Source organism: Rhinopithecus roxellana, chromosome 14, assembly GCF_007565055.1.
Source record: "Rhinopithecus roxellana isolate Shanxi Qingling chromosome 14, ASM756505v1, whole genome shotgun sequence".
NCBI classification, from domain to species: Eukaryota; Metazoa; Chordata; class Mammalia; order Primates; family Cercopithecidae; genus Rhinopithecus; species Rhinopithecus roxellana.
The window spans coordinates 69445767-69463523 of NC_044562.1; the positions used below are offsets into that span (position 1 = coordinate 69445767).

The window sequence follows — 17757 nt, forward strand, 5'->3', positions numbered from 1 at the left end:
TTTTATCAAAATTATCCAAAAGCCAAGTCTGAATATATACTTTTGTGTCTTTGTTTCTTTTTCAGATCCTCCAGGACCACCTTCAAATCCGCATGTCACTGATACTACCAAGAAATCTGCTTCTTTGGCATGGGGCAAGCCTCATTATGATGGTGGACTTGAAATCACCGGCTATGTTGTGGAGCATCAAAAAGTAGGAGACGAGGCCTGGATAAAAGATACCACAGGAACTGCCCTCAGAATCACTCAGTTCGTTGTTCCTGATCTTCAGACTAAAGAAAAATACAACTTTAGAATCAGTGCCATCAACGATGCAGGTGTTGGGGAGCCAGCAGTGATTCCAGATGTTGAAATCGTAGAACGGGAAATGGCTCCTGATTTTGAACTAGATGCCGAGCTTCGAAGAACACTTGTTGTTAGAGCAGGACTCAGTATTAGAATATTTGTGCCGATTAAAGGTCGTCCTGCTCCTGAAGTGACATGGACCAAAGATAATATCAACCTGAAAAACCGAGCCAACATTGAAAATACAGAATCATTTACTCTTCTGATTATCCCAGAATGTAACAGATATGATACCGGTAAATTTGTCATGACCATTGAAAACCTGGCTGGGAAGAAAAGTGGCTTTGTGAATGTCAGAGTCTTGGATACACCAGGCCCAGTCCTCAACCTGCGGCCTACAGACATCACAAAGGACAGTGTCACCCTGCACTGGGACCTCCCTCTGATAGATGGAGGCTCACGTATAACAAATTACATTGTAGAGAAACGTGAAGCAACACGGAAATCTTATTCCACAGTCACCACTAAGTGCCATAAATGCACATATAAAGTTACCGGCTTGTCTGAAGGGTGTGAATACTTCTTCAGAGTGATGGCAGAGAATGAATATGGAATTGGTGAGCCAGCAGAAACTACAGAGCCTGTAAAAGCCTCTGAAGCACCATCTCCACCAGACAGCCTTAACATCATGGACATAACTAAGAGCACTGTCAGCCTGGCATGGCCTAAGCCTAAACACGATGGTGGCAGCAAGATCACTGGCTATGTGATTGAAGCCCAGAGAAAAGGCTCTGATCAGTGGACCCACATCACAACCGTGAAAGGGTTAGAATGTGTTGTGAGGAATCTAACTGAAGGAGAGGAATACACCTTCCAAGTGATGGCAGTGAACAGCGCGGGGAGAAGTGCCCCTAGAGAAAGCAGACCCGTCATTGTCAAGGAGCAGACAATGCTTCCAGAGCTGGATCTCCGTGGCATCTATCAGAAACTGGTCATTGCCAGAGCTGGTGACAACATCAAAGTTGAAATTCCAGTGCTCGGTCGACCAAAGCCCACAGTGACATGGAAAAAAGGAGACCAAATTCTTAAACAGACACAGAGAGTTAATTTTGAAACCACAGCAACTTCAACCATTTTAAATATCAATGAGTGTGTCAGAAGTGATAGTGGGCCCTATCCATTAACAGCAAGAAATATTGTAGGAGAGGTTGGTGATGTCATCACCATTCAAGTCCATGATATCCCAGGGCCACCTACTGGACCAATCAAATTTGATGAAGTTTCATCTGATTTTGTAACCTTCTCTTGGGATCCCCCTGAGAACGATGGTGGTGTACCAATAAGCAACTATGTAGTGGAAATGCGGCAGACTGACAGTACTACCTGGGTTGAGTTAGCAACCACCGTTATACGTACTACCTATAAAGCCACCCGCCTTACTACTGGATTAGAGTATCAGTTCCGTGTAAAAGCTCAGAATAGATATGGAGTTGGACCAGGCATCACATCAGCATGTATAGTTGCCAACTATCCATTTAAGGTTCCTGGACCTCCTGGTACCCCTCAGGTAACTGCAGTTACCAAGGATTCAATGACCATTAGCTGGCATGAGCCACTTTCTGATGGTGGAAGCCCTATTTTAGGATATCACGTTGAAAGAAAAGAACGAAATGGTATTCTCTGGCAGACTGTGAGCAAAGCTTTGGTACCAGGCAACATTTTCAAATCAAGTGGACTTACAGATGGTATTGCTTATGAATTCCGGGTGATTGCAGAAAACATGGCAGGCAAAAGCAAGCCAAGCAAGCCATCAGAGCCTATGTTGGCTCTGGATCCCATCGACCCACCTGGAAAACCAATACCTCTAAATATTACAAGAAACACAGTGACACTTAAATGGGCTAAGCCTGAATATACTGGGGGCTTTAAAATTACCAGTTATATTGTTGAAAAGAGAGACCTTCCTAATGGACGGTGGCTGAAGGCCAACTTCAGCAACATTTTGGAGAATGAATTTACAGTCAGTGGCCTAACAGAAGATGCTGCATATGAATTCCGTGTGATTGCCAAAAATGCTGCAGGTGCCATCAGTCCACCATCTGAGCCATCTGATGCTATCACTTGCAGGGATGACATTGAAGCACCAAAGATAAAGGTGGATGTTAAATTTAAGGACACAGTTATATTAAAAGCAGGTGAAGCATTCAGACTGGAAGCTGATGTTTCAGGCCGCCCACCTCCAACAATGGAATGGACCAAAGATGGAAAAGAGCTGGAAGGCACAGCAAAGTTAGAAATAAAAATTGCAGATTTCTCTACTCATCTGGTAAACAAAGATTCAACAAGAAGGGATAGTGGTGCCTATACCCTTACAGCAACTAATCCTGGTGGCTTTGCTAAACACATTTTCAATGTCAAAGTTCTTGACAGACCAGGCCCACCTGAAGGACCTTTGGCTGTAACTGAAGTGACATCAGAAAAGTGTGTATTATCATGGTTGCCTCCACTGGATGATGGAGGTGCCAAAATTGATCATTACATAGTACAGAAACGTGAAACCAGCAGATTGGCATGGACAAATGTAGCCTCAGAAGTCCAAGTAACAAAGCTAAAGGTCACTAAACTCTTGAAAGGCAATGAATACATATTCCGTGTCATGGCTGTAAATAAATATGGAGTGGGAGAGCCACTGGAATCAGAGCCTGTGCTTGCAGTGAATCCTTATGGACCCCCTGATCCGCCCAAAAACCCTGAAGTGACAGCTATTACTAAAGACTCGATGGTTGTCTGCTGGGGACATCCTGATTCTGATGGTGGAAGTGAAATCATCAATTATATTGTGGAACGGCGTGATAAAGCTGGCCAACGCTGGATTAAATGCAACAAAAAAACTCTTACTGATTTAAGATATAAAGTGTCTGGACTGACAGAAGGACATGAATATGAGTTCAGGATTATGGCTGAAAATGCTGCTGGAATTAGTGCACCAAGTCCTACCAGTCCATTTTACAAGGCTTGTGACACTGTGTTTAAACCTGGACCACCAGGTAACCCACGTGTTCTAGATACAAGCAGATCATCCATTTCAATTGCTTGGAATAAACCTATCTATGATGGTGGTTCAGAAATCACTGGGTATATGGTTGAGATTGCCCTGCCAGAGGAAGATGAATGGCAGATTGTCACTCCACCAGCAGGACTCAAGGCAACTTCTTATACTATCACTGGCCTCACAGAGAATCAGGAATATAAGATTCGCATCTATGCCATGAATTCCGAAGGACTTGGGGAACCTGCCCTTGTTCCTGGAACTCCGAAGGCTGAAGACAGAATGCTGCCTCCAGAAATTGAACTGGATGCTGACCTGCGCAAAGTTGTTACTATAAGGGCCTGCTGCACCCTGAGACTTTTTGTTCCAATCAAAGGAAGGCCTGCACCTGAGGTGAAGTGGGCCCGGGAACATGGAGAATCTTTAGATAAAGCTAGCATTGAATCCACAAGCTCTTACACACTGCTTATTGTTGGAAATGTAAACAGATTTGACAGTGGCAAATACATACTAACTGTAGAAAATAGTTCAGGCAGCAAGTCTGCATTTGTCAATGTTAGAGTTCTTGATACACCAGGCCCTCCACAGGATCTGAAGGTAAAGGAGGTCACTAAGACATCTGTCACACTGACATGGGACCCACCTCTCCTTGATGGAGGTTCAAAAATCAAGAACTATATTGTTGAAAAGCGAGAATCAACAAGAAAAGCATATTCAACTGTTGCAACAAACTGCCACAAGACTTCCTGGAAGGTAGACCAGCTTCAAGAAGGCTGTAGCTACTATTTCAGGGTTCTTGCAGAAAATGAATATGGCATTGGGCTGCCTGCTGAAACCGCGGAATCTGTGAAAGCATCAGAACGACCTCTTCCTCCAGGAAAAATAACTCTGATGGATGTCACAAGAAATAGTGTGTCACTCTCTTGGGAGAAGCCAGAGCATGATGGAGGCAGCCGAATTCTAGGCTACATTGTGGAGATGCAGAGCAAAGGCAGTGACAAATGGGCCACATGTGCCACAGTCAAGGTCACTGAAGCTACTATCACTGGATTAATTCAGGGTGAAGAATACTCTTTCCGTGTTTCAGCTCAGAATGAAAAGGGCATCAGTGATCCTAGACAACTGAGTGTGCCAGTGATCGCCAAAGATCTTGTCATTCCACCAGCCTTCAAACTCCTGTTCAATACTTTCACTGTACTGGCAGGTGAAGACCTAAAAGTTGATGTTCCATTCATTGGCCGCCCTACCCCAGCTGTAATCTGGCATAAAGATGATGTACCACTGAGGCAGACAACTAGAGTAAATGCAGAGAGCACAGAAAATAATTCACTACTGACAATAAAGGATGCCTGCCGAGAAGATGTTGGCCATTATGTGGTTAAACTGACTAACTCAGCTGGTGAAGCTACTGAAACCCTTAATGTTATTGTTCTTGACAAACCAGGGCCTCCAACTGGACCAGTTAAAATGGATGAAGTGACAGCTGATAGTATTACTCTTTCCTGGGGCCCACCCAAGTATGATGGTGGAAGTTCTATCAATAATTACATTGTTGAGAAACGGGACACTTCCACAACCACCTGGCAAATTGTATCAGCTACAGTTGCAAGGACAACAATAAAGGCTTGCAGACTGAAGACTGGATGTGAATATCAGTTTAGAATTGCAGCTGAAAACAGATACGGAAAGAGTACCTACCTCAATTCAGAGCCTATTGTAGCCCAATATCCATTTAAAGTTCCTGGTCCTCCTGGCACTCCACTTGTCACACTGTCCTCTAGGGACAGCATGGAAGTACAATGGAATGAGCCAGTCAGTGATGGAGGAAGCAGAGTCATTGGCTATCATCTAGAACGCAAGGAAAGAAATAGTATCCTCTGGGTTAAGTTGAATAAAACACCTATTCCTCAAACCAAGTTTAAGACAACTGGCCTTGAAGAAGGTGTTGAATATGAATTTAGAGTCTCCGCAGAGAACATCGTGGGCATTGGCAAGCCGAGTAAAGTATCAGAATGTTATGTGGCTCGTGACCCATGTGATCCACCAGGACGGCCAGAGGCAATCATTGTCACAAGGAATTCTGTGACTCTTCAGTGGAAGAAACCCACCTATGATGGTGGAAGCAAGATCACTGGTTATATTGTTGAGAAGAAAGAATTACCTGAGGGCCGTTGGATGAAAGCCAGTTTTACAAATATTATTGACACTCATTTTGAAGTAACTGGCCTAGTTGAAGATCACAGATACGAATTCCGGGTTATAGCCCGAAATGCCGCAGGAGTGTTTAGTGAGCCTTCAGAAAGCACAGGAGCAATAACAGCTAGAGATGAGGTAGATCCACCACGAATAAGTATGGATCCAAAATACAAAGACACAATCGTGGTTCACGCTGGTGAATCATTCAAGATTGATGCAGATATTTATGGCAAACCAATACCAACCATTCAGTGGATAAAAGGTGATCAGGAGCTTTCAAACACAGCTCGATTAGAAATAAAGAGTACTGACTTTGCCACCAATCTCAGTGTAAAAGATGCAGTACGTGTCGACAGTGGAAATTACATACTGAAGGCCAAAAATGTTGCAGGAGAGAGATCAGTTACTGTGAATGTCAAGGTTCTTGATAGACCAGGGCCACCTGAAGGACCTGTTGTTATCTCAGGAGTTACAGCAGAAAAATGCACACTAGCTTGGAAACCTCCACTTCAGGATGGTGGGAGTGATATCATAAATTATATTGTGGAAAGGAGAGAAACCAGCCGCTTAGTTTGGACTGTGGTTGATGCCAATGTGCAGACTCTCAGCTGCAAGGTTACTAAGCTTCTTGAAGGCAATGAATATACTTTCCGTATAATGGCGGTAAACAAATATGGTGTTGGTGAACCTCTTGAATCTGAGCCAGTAATTGCCAAGAATCCATTTGTAGTACCAGATGCACCAAAAGCTCCAGAAGTCACAACAGTGACCAAGGACTCAATGATTGTTGTATGGGAAAGACCAGCATCTGATGGTGGCAGTGAAATTCTTGGATATGTTCTTGAGAAACGGGATAAAGAAGGCATTAGATGGACAAGATGCCATAAGCGTCTGATAGGAGAGTTGCGCCTGAGAGTAACTGGACTCTTAGAAAATCACAATTATGAGTTCAGAGTTTCTGCTGAGAATGCTGCTGGACTTAGTGAACCAAGCCCTCCTTCTGCTTACCAAAAGGCTTGTGATCCTATTTATAAACCAGGACCTCCGAACAACCCCAAAGTCATAGATATTACCAGATCTTCAGTATTCCTATCTTGGAGCAAACCAATATATGATGGTGGCTGTGAAATCCAAGGATACATTGTTGAAAAATGTGACGTGAGTGTTGGTGAATGGACAATGTGCACTCCACCAACAGGAATTAATAAAACAAACATAGAAGTAGAAAAGCTGTTGGAAAAGCATGAATACAACTTCCGTATCTGTGCTATTAATAAAGCTGGAGTTGGAGAACATGCTGATGTCCCTGGACCTATTATAGTTGAAGAAAAATTGGAAGCACCAGACATTGATCTTGACCTAGAACTAAGGAAAATCATAAATATAAGGGCAGGTGGCTCCTTAAGGTTATTTGTTCCTATAAAAGGTCGTCCTACACCAGAAGTTAAATGGGGAAAGATGGATGGTGAAATTCGAGATGCAGCTATAATTGATGTCACTAGCAGTTTCACCTCTCTTGTTCTTGACAATGTCAACCGATATGATAGTGGAAAATATACACTTACATTAGAAAACAGCAGTGGAACAAAGTCTGCCTTTGTTACTGTGAGAGTTCTGGACACGCCAAGTCCACCTGTTAACCTGAAAGTCACAGAAATCACCAAAGACTCAGTATCAATTACATGGGAACCTCCTTTGTTGGATGGGGGATCCAAAATAAAAAATTACATTGTTGAGAAACGTGAAGCCACAAGAAAATCATATGCTGCTGTTGTAACTAATTGCCATAAGAATTCTTGGAAAATCAATGAGCTCCAAGAAGGTTGCAGTTATTACTTCAGAGTCACAGCTGAGAATGAGTATGGTATTGGCCTTCCTGCCCAGACTGCTGATCCAATTAAGGTTGCAGAAGTCCCACAACCTCCTGGAAAAATAACTGTGGATGATGTCACCAGAAACAGTGTCTCTCTGAGTTGGACAAAACCTGAACATGATGGTGGCAGTAAAATCATTCAGTATATTGTGGAAATGCAAGCTAAACACAGTGAGAAATGGTCAGAGTGTGCTCGAGTAAAGTCTCTTGAGGCAGTAATTTCCAACCTAACTCAAGGGGAAGAATATCTTTTTAGAGTTGTTGCTGTAAATGAAAAGGGGAGAAGTGACCCTCGGTCCCTTGCAGTTCCAATAGTTGCCAAAGATCTGGTAATTGAGCCAGATGTAAAACCTGCATTCAGTAGTTACAGTGTACAGGTTGGCCAAGATTTGAAAATAGAAGTGCCAATTTCTGGACGTCCTAAGCCGACAATTACCTGGACTAAAGATGGTCTCCCACTGAAGCAGACCACAAGAATCAACGTTACTGATTCACTGGATCTCACCACACTCAGTATTAAAGAAACTCATAAGGATGATGGTGGACAATATGGAATCATGGTTGCCAATATTGTTGGTCAGAAGACAGCATCCATCGAAATTGTAACTCTAGATAAACCTGATCCTCCAAAAGGACCTGTTAAATTTGATGATGTCAGTGCTGAAAGTATTACATTATCTTGGAACCCTCCATTATATACAGGGGGCTGCCAAATCACCAATTACATTGTTCAGAAAAGAGATACAACCACCACAGTATGGGATGTTGTTTCTGCTACTGTTGCTAGAACTACACTCAAAGTGACCAAACTGAAAACTGGTACAGAATACCAATTTAGAATATTTGCTGAAAATAGATATGGACAAAGTTTTGCCTTAGAATCTGATCCAATTGTAGCTCAATATCCCTACAAAGAACCAGGCCCTCCAGGGACACCATTTGCCACAGCCATTTCCAAAGACTCCATGGTAATACAGTGGCATGAACCAGTCAACAATGGTGGAAGCCCAGTCATAGGTTACCACCTGGAGAAAAAAGAAAGAAATAGTATTTTGTGGACAAAGGTCAACAAAACTATTATTCATGACACCCAATTCAAAGCACAGAATCTTGAAGAAGGCATTGAATATGAATTCAGAGTGTATGCAGAAAATATTGTTGGTGTAGGCAAAGCAAGCAAGAATTCTGAATGCTATGTAGCCAGAGATCCCTGTGAACCACCAGGAACCCCAGAACCAATAATGGTTAAAAGAAATGAAATCACTTTACAGTGGACCAAACCTGTATATGATGGTGGAAGTATGATTACAGGCTACATTGTAGAGAAACGTGATTTGCCTGATGGTCGTTGGATGAAAGCCAGCTTTACAAATGTCATTGAAACTCAATTTACTGTGTCAGGTCTTACTGAAGATCAAAGATACGAATTCAGAGTCATTGCAAAGAATGCCGCTGGTGCAATAAGTAAACCCTCTGACAGTACTGGACCAATAACTGCCAAGGATGAGGTTGAACTCCCAAGAATTTCAATGGATCCAAAATTCAGAGACACAATTGTGGTAAATGCTGGAGAAACATTCAGACTTGAGGCTGATGTCCATGGAAAGCCCCTACCTACCATTGAGTGGTTAAGAGGAGATAAGGAAATTGAAGAATCTGCTAGATGTGAAATAAAGAACACAGATTTCAAGGCTTTACTTATTGTAAAAGATGCAATTAGAATTGATGGTGGGCAGTATATTTTAAGAGCTTCCAATGTTGCAGGTTCTAAGTCATTCCCAGTAAATGTAAAAGTATTAGATAGACCAGGACCTCCAGAAGGGCCAGTCCAGGTTACTGGAGTCACTTCTGAAAAATGCTCTTTAACATGGTCTCCACCACTTCAAGATGGTGGCAGTGACATTTCTCACTATGTTGTTGAAAAGCGAGAAACCAGTCGACTTGCCTGGACTGTTGTTGCTTCAGAAGTTGTAACCAATTCTCTGAAAGTTACCAAACTCTTAGAAGGTAATGAATATATTTTCCGTATAATGGCTGTCAACAAATATGGTGTTGGAGAGCCTTTGGAATCTGCACCAGTACTAATGAAAAATCCATTTGTGCTTCCTGGACCACCAAAAAGCTTGGAAGTCACAAATATTGCCAAAGACTCCATGACCGTCTGTTGGAACCGTCCAGATAGTGATGGTGGAAGTGAGATTATTGGTTACATTGTAGAGAAAAGAGACAGAAGTGGCATTCGATGGATAAAATGTAATAAACGCCGCATTACAGATTTGCGTCTAAGAGTGACAGGATTAACAGAAGATCATGAGTATGAATTCAGGGTCTCTGCAGAAAATGCTGCTGGAGTTGGGGAACCAAGTCCAGCTACAGTTTATTATAAAGCCTGTGATCCTGTGTTCAAACCTGGCCCACCCACCAATGCACACATTGTAGACACCACCAAAAATTCAATCACACTTGCCTGGGGTAAACCCATCTATGATGGTGGCAGTGAGATCCTGGGATACGTAGTAGAAATCTGCAAAGCAGATGAAGAAGAATGGCAAATAGTTACTCCACAGACTGGCCTGAGAGTTACTCGATTTGAAATTTCAAAACTCACTGAACACCAAGAGTATAAAATACGAGTCTGTGCCCTCAACAAAGTTGGTTTAGGTGAGGCTACATCAGTGCCTGGTACTGTGAAACCAGAAGATAAACTTGAAGCACCTGAACTTGACCTTGACTCTGAATTAAGAAAAGGAATTGTTGTAAGAGCTGGTGGATCTGCCAGAATTCACATTCCATTCAAAGGTCGTCCAACGCCTGAGATCACTTGGTCTCGAGAGGAAGGTGAATTCACAGATAAGGTCCAAATTGAAAAGGGAGTAAACTATACCCAGCTATCAATAGATAACTGTGATAGAAATGATGCTGGAAAATACATTCTTAAGTTGGAAAACAGCAGTGGATCAAAGTCTGCTTTTGTAACTGTGAAAGTTCTTGACACTCCAGGACCACCACAGAATTTGGCAGTCAAAGAAGTGAGAAAAGATTCTGTCCTCCTGGTATGGGAGCCACCCATCATTGATGGAGGTGCAAAGGTCAAAAACTATGTGATTGACAAACGTGAGTCAACCAGAAAAGCGTATGCTAATGTGAGTAGTAAATGTAGCAAAACAAGTTTTAAAGTGGAAAATCTTACAGAAGGAGCCATTTATTACTTCAGAGTCATGGCTGAAAATGAATTTGGAGTTGGTGTTCCAGTGGAAACTGTTGATGCCGTGAAAGCTGCTGAACCTCCTTCCCCGCCAGGAAAGGTTACACTCACTGATGTGTCCCAGACCAGTGCATCACTTATGTGGGAGAAACCTGAACATGATGGTGGTAGCAGAATCCTGGGGTATGTTGTTGAAATGCAGCCCAAAGGAACTGAAAAATGGAGCATTGTGGCCGAATCCAAAGTCTGTAATGCAGTTGTTACTGGTTTGAGTTCTGGACAAGAATATCAGTTCCGTGTCAAGGCTTATAATGAGAAGGGAAAAAGCGATCCAAGAGTGCTGGGTGTTCCTGTCATAGCCAAGGACTTGACTATACAGCCTAGTTTAAAGTTACCATTTAACACATATAGTATCCAAGCTGGAGAAGGTCTTAAAATAGAAATTCCAGTTATAGGCCGACCAAGACCTAACGTTTCTTGGGTCAAAGATGGTGAGCCTCTTAAACAGACAACAAGAGTAAACGTTGAAGAAACAGCTACCTCAACTGTTTTGCACATTAAAGAAGGTAACAAAGATGACTTTGGAAAATATACCATAACAGCAACAAATAGTGCAGGCACAGCAACAGAAAATCTCAGTGTTATCGTTCTAGAAAAGCCTGGACCTCCAATTGGCCCAGTTCGGTTTGATGAAGTTAGTGCAGACTTTGTAGTCATATCTTGGGAACCTCCAGCCTATACTGGTGGCTGCCAAATAAGCAACTACATTGTAGAGAAGCGAGATACAACCACCACCACTTGGCACATGGTATCAGCAACAGTTGCAAGAACAACAATTAAAATAACCAAACTGAAAACAGGCACGGAGTACCAGTTTAGAATTTTTGCTGAAAACAGGTATGGAAAAAGCGCCCCACTGGATTCTAAGCCAATTATTGTACAGTATCCATTTAAAGAACCTGGACCACCTGGAACTCCTTTTGTGACATCAATCTCAAAAGATCAAATGCTTGTGCAATGGCATGAGCCAGTTCATGATGGAGGCACCAAAATTATTGGCTACCATCTTGAACAGAAAGAAAAGAACAGTATTTTATGGGTCAAGTTAAATAAGACCCCCATTCAGGACACCAAATTCAAAACAACTGGGCTTGATGAGGGCCTTGAGTATGAGTTCAAAGTTTCTGCTGAAAATATTGTTGGCATTGGCAAGCCTAGCAAAGTGTCGGAATGTTTTATTGCTCGTGATCCATGTGACCCACCTGGTCGCCCTGAAGCCATTGTTATTACAAGAAACAATGTCACACTGAAATGGAAGAAACCTGCCTATGATGGTGGTAGCAAAATAACAGGTTACCTGGTAGAAAAGAAAGATCTACCTGATGGCCGCTGGATGAAAGCCAGCTTTACCAACGTATTAGAAACTGAATTTACAGTGAGTGGACTTGTAGAAGACCAAAGATATGAATTTAGAGTAATTGCAAGAAATGCAGCTGGAAACTTTAGTGAACCATCTGAAAGTAGTGGTGCCATTACTGCAAGAGATGAAATTGATGCACCAAATGCCTCTCTGGATCCAAAATATAAAGATGTCATCGTTGTTCATGCAGGAGAGACTTTTGTTCTTGAAGCCGACATCCGTGGCAAACCTATACCTGATGTTGTTTGGTCAAAAGATGGAAAAGAACTTGAAGAAACAGCTGCTAGAATGGAAATTAAATCTACTATTCAGAAAACAACTCTTGTTGTCAAAGACTGTATACGGACTGATGGAGGACAATATATTCTGAAACTCAGCAATGTTGGTGGTACAAAGTCTATACCCATCACTGTAAAGGTACTTGACAGGCCAGGGCCTCCTGAAGGGCCTCTTAAAGTTACTGGAGTTACTGCAGAAAAATGTTACCTGGCATGGAACCCACCTTTGCAAGATGGTGGTGCTAATATTTCACATTACATCATTGAAAAGAGGGAGACAAGCCGACTCTCTTGGACCCAGGTTTCAACTGAGGTACAGGCCCTTAACTACAAAGTTACTAAACTTCTTCCTGGTAATGAGTACATTTTCCGTGTCATGGCTGTGAATAAATACGGAATTGGAGAGCCCTTGGAATCTGGGCCTGTTACAGCCTGTAATCCTTATAAGCCACCAGGTCCTCCTTCAACACCTGAAGTCTCAGCAATCACTAAAGATTCTATGGTAGTAACATGGGCACGCCCAGTAGACGATGGAGGTGCTGAAATTGAGGGCTACATTCTTGAAAAACGAGATAAGGAAGGCGTTAGATGGACCAAGTGCAACAAGAAAACATTAACGGATCTCCGGCTCAGGGTAACTGGTCTTACCGAAGGCCATTCCTATGAATTCAGAGTTGCTGCTGAAAATGCAGCTGGTGTGGGAGAACCTAGTGAGCCATCTGTTTTCTACCGTGCATGTGATGCCTTGTATCCACCAGGTCCACCAAGCAATCCAAAAGTGACGGACACTTCCAGATCTTCTGTCTCCCTGGCATGGAGTAAGCCGATTTATGATGGTGGTGCACCTGTTAAAGGCTATGTTGTAGAGGTCAAAGAAGCTGCTGTGGATGAATGGACAACCTGCACTCCACCAACAGGATTACAAGGAAAGCAGTTCACAGTGACCAAGCTTAAAGAAAATACTGAATATAACTTCCGTATTTGTGCCATCAATTCTGAAGGTGTAGGTGAACCTGCAACTCTACCTGGTTCAGTGGTTGCTCAGGAGAGGATAGAGCCACCAGAAATAGAACTTGACGCTGATCTCAGAAAGGTGGTTGTTCTGCGTGCAAGTGCTACTTTACGCTTATTTGTCACTATCAAAGGTCGACCAGAACCCGAAGTTAAATGGGAAAAGGCAGAAGGCATTCTCACTGACAGGGCTCAGATCGAGGTGACCAGCTCATTTACAATGTTGGTGATTGATAATGTTACCAGATTTGACAGTGGTCGGTATAATCTGACATTAGAAAATAATAGTGGCTCCAAAACAGCTTTTGTTAACGTCAGAGTTCTTGACTCACCAAGTGCCCCTGTGAATTTGACTGTAAGAGAAGTGAAGAAAGACTCAGTGATGTTGTCCTGGGAACCGCCACTTATTGATGGTGGAGCTAAGATTACAAACTACATTGTCGAAAAACGAGAAACTACAAGAAAAGCCTATGCTACTGTTACAAACAATTGCACTAAAACTACTTTCAGAATTGAAAATCTACAAGAAGGATGTTCTTACTACTTCCGAGTCTTGGCTTCCAATGAATATGGGATTGGTTTGCCAGCTGAAACAACGGAACCCGTTAAAGTGTCTGAACCACCCCTCCCACCTGGAAGAGTAACTCTTGTTGATGTGACCCGTAATACAGCTACAATTAAGTGGGAGAAACCAGAAAGTGATGGTGGCAGCAAAATTATTGGTTATGTGGTTGAAATGCAGACTAAAGGGAGTGAAAAGTGGAGCACCTGCACACAAGTTAAGACTCTAGAAGCAACTATATCTGGCTTAACTGCAGGAGAAGAGTATGTCTTCAGGGTAGCTGCAGTTAATGAAAAGGGAAGAAGTGATCCAAGACAACTTGGAGTGCCAGTAATTGCAAGGGATATTGAAATAAAGCCTTCAGTTGAGCTTCCTTTCCATACTTTCAATGTAAAGGCTAGAGAACAACTTAAGATTGATGTGCCATTCAAAGGAAGACCTCAAGCTACTGTGAACTGGAAAAAAGATGGTCAGACTCTTAAAGAGACAACTAGAGTCAATGTTTCTTCTTCAAAGACTGTAACATCACTATCTATTAAGGAAGCTTCAAGGGAAGATGTTGGAACTTATGAATTATGTGTTTCAAACAGTGCTGGATCCATAACAGTTCCTCTTACTATAATTGTCCTTGACAGACCGGGACCTCCAGGTCCTATACGTATTGATGAGGTTAGTTGTGACAACATAACCATTTCTTGGAATCCTCCAGAATATGATGGGGGCTGCCAAATTAGCAATTACATCGTTGAAAAGAGAGAAACCACCTCTACAACATGGCACATAGTTTCACAAGCAGTTGCAAGAACATCCATTAAAATAGTTCGCCTGACCACAGGAAGTGAGTATCAGTTCCGTGTTTGTGCAGAAAACCGCTATGGAAAGAGCTCCTACAGTGAATCTTCAGCTGTTGTTGCAGAGTATCCATTCAGTCCCCCAGGTCCTCCTGGTACTCCTAAAGTTGTGCATGCCACAAAATCTACCATGCTTGTAACCTGGCAAGTGCCAGTTAATGACGGAGGAAGTCGAGTAATTGGCTATCATCTTGAGTATAAAGAAAGAAGCAGCATTCTTTGGTCAAAAGCAAATAAAATCCTCATTGCTGATACTCAAATGAAAGTCTCCGGCCTTGATGAAGGACTGATGTATGAGTATCGTGTATATGCTGAGAATATTGCTGGAATCGGTAAATGCAGTAAATCTTGTGAACCAGTCCCTGCAAGAGATCCTTGTGATCCTCCTGGACAACCTGAAGTCACAAATATCACAAGAAAATCAGTGTCACTTAAATGGTCTAAACCACATTATGATGGTGGAGCTAAGATCACAGGATACATTGTTGAACGCAGAGAACTACCAGATGGCCGGTGGCTGAAATGCAATTATACTAATATACAGGAAACACACTTTGAAGTAACTGAACTTACTGAAGATCAGCGTTATGAATTCCGGGTTTTTGCAAAGAATGCTGCTGACTCAGTTAGTGAACCATCTGAATCCACTGGGCCTATTACAGTTAAAGATGATGTTGAGGCTCCAAGAATTATGATGGATGTCAAGTTCCGAGACGTTATTGTTGTCAAAGCTGGAGAAGTCCTTAAGATAAATGCAGACATTGCAGGGCGACCTCTGCCAGTAATTTCCTGGGCCAAGGATGGTGTAGAAATTGAAGAAAGAGCAAGAACAGAAATCATCTCAACAGACAATCATACTTTATTAACAGTTAAAGACTGTGTAAGACGAGACACTGGGCAATATGTACTAACACTGAAGAATGTTGCCGGCACTCGGTCTGTGGCCATTAATTGCAAGGTACTTGATAAGCCTGGTCCACCAGCAGGACCACTTGAAATAAATGGCCTCACTGCTGAGAAATGCTCTCTTTCCTGGGGACGCCCCCAAGAAGATGGTGGTGCAGATATCGACTATTACATCGTAGAAAAACGTGAAACAAGCCACCTTGCGTGGACAATATGTGAAGGAGAGTTACGGACGACATCCTGTAAAGTAACCAAGTTACTCAAAGGCAATGAATATATATTTAGAGTAACTGGTGTTAATAAATACGGTGTTGGTGAGCCCCTAGAGAGTGTAGCTGTAAAGGCACTAGATCCATTTACAGTTCCAAGTCCACCCACATCTTTGGAAATTACTTCTGTGACGAAAGAATCTATGACGCTTTGCTGGTCAAGACCTGAGAGTGATGGAGGTAGTGAAATATCTGGATATATAATTGAAAGACGAGAGAAAAATAGCCTAAGATGGGTGCGTGTAAACAAAAAACCAGTTTATGATCTGAGAGTGAAATCAACAGGACTTCGGGAAGGATGTGAATATGAATATCGTGTTTATGCAGAAAATGCTGCTGGCCTAAGTCTTCCAAGTGAAACCTCTCCCTTAATTCGGGCAGAAGATCCAGTATTCCTACCATCTCCTCCATCTAAACCCAAAATTGTGGACTCAGGCAAGACAACTATAACTATTGCCTGGCTTAAGCCGCTGTTTGATGGTGGGGCCCCAATAACTGGATATACTGTTGAATACAAAAAATCTGATGACACTGACTGGAAAACTGCCATTCAGAGCTTACGAGGGACAGAATATACAATAAGTGGACTAACAACAGGAGCTGAATATGTTTTCAGAGTAAAATCTGTCAATAAGGTTGGTGCTAGTGACCCCAGTGATAGCTCCGACCCTCAGATAGCAAAGGAAAGAGAAGAAGAACCTGTATTTGATATTGACAGTGAAATGAGGAAGACTTTGATTGTCAAGGCTGGTGCCTCATTTACCATGACTGTGCCTTTCCGAGGAAGACCAGTACCCAATGTCTTGTGGAGTAAGCCAGACACTGACCTCCGCACTAGAGCTTATATTGATACCACAGACTCTCGTACCTCACTGACCATTGAAAATGCCAACAGAAATGACTCTGGAAAGTACACATTAACAATTCAGAATGTTTTGAGTGCTGCTTCATTGACCTTAGTTGTGAAAGTTTTAGATTCCCCAGGTCCTCCAACCAACATTGCTGTGCAAGATGTAACCAAAGAGTCTGCAGTGTTATCCTGGGATGTTCCTGAAAACGATGGTGGAGCACCAGTGAAGAATTACCACATAGAAAAACGTGAGGCCAGCAAGAAAGCATGGGTCTCTGTGACCAACAACTGTAACCGCCTCTCCTACAAAGTTACCAATTTACAAGAAGGAGCTATCTACTACTTCAGAGTCTCTGGAGAAAATGAGTTTGGTGTTGGTATGCCAGCTGAAACAAAGGAAGGAGTAAAAATAACAGGTATGTTTTAAGAATAAGGAAATTCTACATATCCACATTAATTTTGCTAGAATACTGTGAATCATTCTAATTAGTCATTATTTCATCTTAAATGCTTTTGGGTTCACACCCTTCACACCCCAGACTATTCATACTATGGCACAAAATGGAACCTCTAGTGAAGAAAGTCTTTCGTTGATTAAAAAAAGAGAAATTTACATAGCTAAAATTGGACAATTTATGTTGAATTTAAGTATTATTGAATCTAACTGTATGTATATGTAGGTATACATGCTTATATATACACAGATTTTACATATATATAGTGTGACACATATATCATATGTGTGTATGTGCATGTGTGTGTGTACAGAAATTGTATCATAAAGTTTTTTAAAAGATTGTTTATCTTGTTCCTCTTTTTTATACCCATGATGAATTTGGAGTAAATGTTATCACTTAATCTGGTCATTTTACCCTTAATTTGGATTTGAATGCTATAGCATGTAATGACATAGCTTGTGGGAGCCTTGGTTGGCTCAGAAGCAAAATGGGTCATGTAAAAAGGAAGGAAGACTAAAATCAAAGTAAAAATATGGCCTTCGTT

The 17757-nt window shown here is 42.1% G+C and overlaps 1 protein-coding gene across 1 annotated transcript in view; it reads left to right on the forward strand.

The window, feature by feature from the left end:
• The window catches only part of LOC104677536 (titin), a 273229-nt gene that overhangs the window by 221797 nt on the left and 33675 nt on the right, over positions 1-17757 (forward strand). Inside the window, 1 exon segment of the mRNA XM_030916357.1 lies at positions 66-17171. Coding sequence (XP_030772217.1) covers positions 66-17171 — 17106 coding nt within the window.